This window comes from Wasmannia auropunctata, unplaced genomic scaffold (assembly GCF_000956235.1).
Source record: "Wasmannia auropunctata unplaced genomic scaffold, wasmannia.A_1.0 LD335734.1, whole genome shotgun sequence".
Classification (NCBI taxonomy): Eukaryota; Metazoa; Arthropoda; class Insecta; order Hymenoptera; family Formicidae; genus Wasmannia; species Wasmannia auropunctata.
The window spans coordinates 6,331-8,264 of NW_012027156.1; the positions used below are offsets into that span (position 1 = coordinate 6,331).

At 31.6% G+C, this 1,934-nt stretch overlaps 1 protein-coding gene across 1 annotated transcript in view; it reads left to right on the top strand.

Moving 5' to 3' along the window:
* LOC105456275 overlaps positions 1-944 on the top strand; it is a 6,748-nt gene extending 5,804 nt beyond the window's left edge. The window contains exons 3-5 of the mRNA XM_011700222.1: positions 251-370; positions 499-618; positions 734-944. Coding sequence (XP_011698524.1) covers positions 251-370; positions 499-618; positions 734-944 — 451 coding nt within the window. The remainder of the gene's footprint in view (positions 1-250; positions 371-498; positions 619-733) is intronic.
* The last annotated feature ends 990 nt before the right edge of the window (positions 945-1,934 follow it).

Sequence of the window (1,934 nt, forward strand, 5' to 3'; positions counted from 1 at the left end):
CAGCTAAACGAAAAATAGAAGAATCAGACAAGTAATTATTTGCTTTGTTTGCACTACATAAATAAATGAAACTTATTATTAAAGAAATTAAATATTAAGTTTTACATTTTTTAATGTAAATTATGTTAAATCTTAACGATAATCGATGCATCGAATCACGTAAAATTGTCATGGCATAAAACATTTCTCAATTATTATAATGTAAAACAAAAGTTAACTTACTATTAATTAAACTTATGGATCCTTACAGTGTCGAAGACAAACAAATCCGTGAGGGACAGCTACTAAGGGAATTAAATAAAATATTAAGCAATGTGATTCCAAGAATACGACTGATCTACGAGGGGCAGCACAAGATCGAAACTAATGAGTAATTCACATTTCTTATATCAGATAACTGAGATAACATAAATGAATTTGAAAATTAAACATTAATTTTGTCATACAAAATTAATTTATACTACAGAAAATATAATTATATTTTAATTGTTTGCACAGTTCAAATTTTGGAGATCAACGAATCAGTGAGCTACGGAAGGAATTAAAGGAAATAATACCAAAATTGCAATCAAATGCAATTGCAATGTGCGAGGAGCAGCATAAGATCAGAACTAACGAGTAATTATTTTCATTTTGGGTATTACCATAAATAGTGTATAAACGGATGTGAGAATTGACTTTAACATTACAACATTAAGTTTGCAATATAAGAATAGTTTATATTTCTTTACAGTCGGAGTAGCGAAGACCAAATCCGCGATGAACAGCCACAACAAAAATTGAGGAAAATATTGAATGATATGGTGCCAGGAATGCAACAAATCTGTGAGGAACAACTACAAAGGGAATTAAGGAAAATATTAAATGAAACGGTGCCAAGGTTGCGACAAATAAACGAAGAACTGCATAAGATCAGAACCATAGAGATTATATACATAGAGTAGAAGAGGCATAGCGGCCTCTTTGAGTGGAAACATGAGCTGATAGAAAGAGAAAGAAAATGATAAAGCGAAGGGTACATCTTTTATCTTTTTCTCGCATGCGCGATTGAACAAGGATGCAGATGGGCGACTCGTTTTCTATCTCTTTTTATGTGCTCACGCATTCTTAGCTGGCTCTTCTACACCTTGATCAGAACTTGTGATGCGAGTCCGTATATTATTTTTTTCATAGACAATGAATTGAGTATTAAATTTTTTATACAATAATAATTCATATTATGTTACAAAAAACCAAATTATTACGAGATTCACGGGTTTTATATCGGTGTCTTTTTTCCACGATCCATTGATTGTTAATGTCAACGTTTCGTGAACAATTCTGTTTACTTTATCTCCCCAGATAGCTAAATGCAGCGAGTTTGCTATGTTGTTGTCAACAAACGTTGCAGCATCTAATTTCGAAAAACTCGGGACAAGATGCTTTAGCATGTCTGTCGTGTTGTCCTCATGTGAATTTAAATTCAGGTGACGGCAAATTGGTGGCAACATGTCAGCATCGATTTATAACAGCAACTTGATGACAACTCGAGTTGACAATTTGTCATCCACGATTATCAGCATATTGTCAGCAACTTGTAGACAACTTGTTATCATCGGTACTCAATCTGCACTCAATTATAGTTGACAGCAACATGACGGCAATATATGCCTAATAATGAATGTTACATATGCTGACAAAATGCTAAAACATGCTTTATTGAATTTATTGCATTAGTATATTTGTAAATATTATATTAATGTATTTGTAATACATAGTAATAGTAATGCAATTGTAAATTTAATATTTTAAACAATACCAAGCTTCTTTGCTCCAAAACATTATTCATATTTCATACTAAGTGCACACACATAATTATCAAGAGTGCACAAATAATTATAACATATCCGAATTTCAATTAGATATTGGTTATATAGAGAGCTAGACAAAATTTA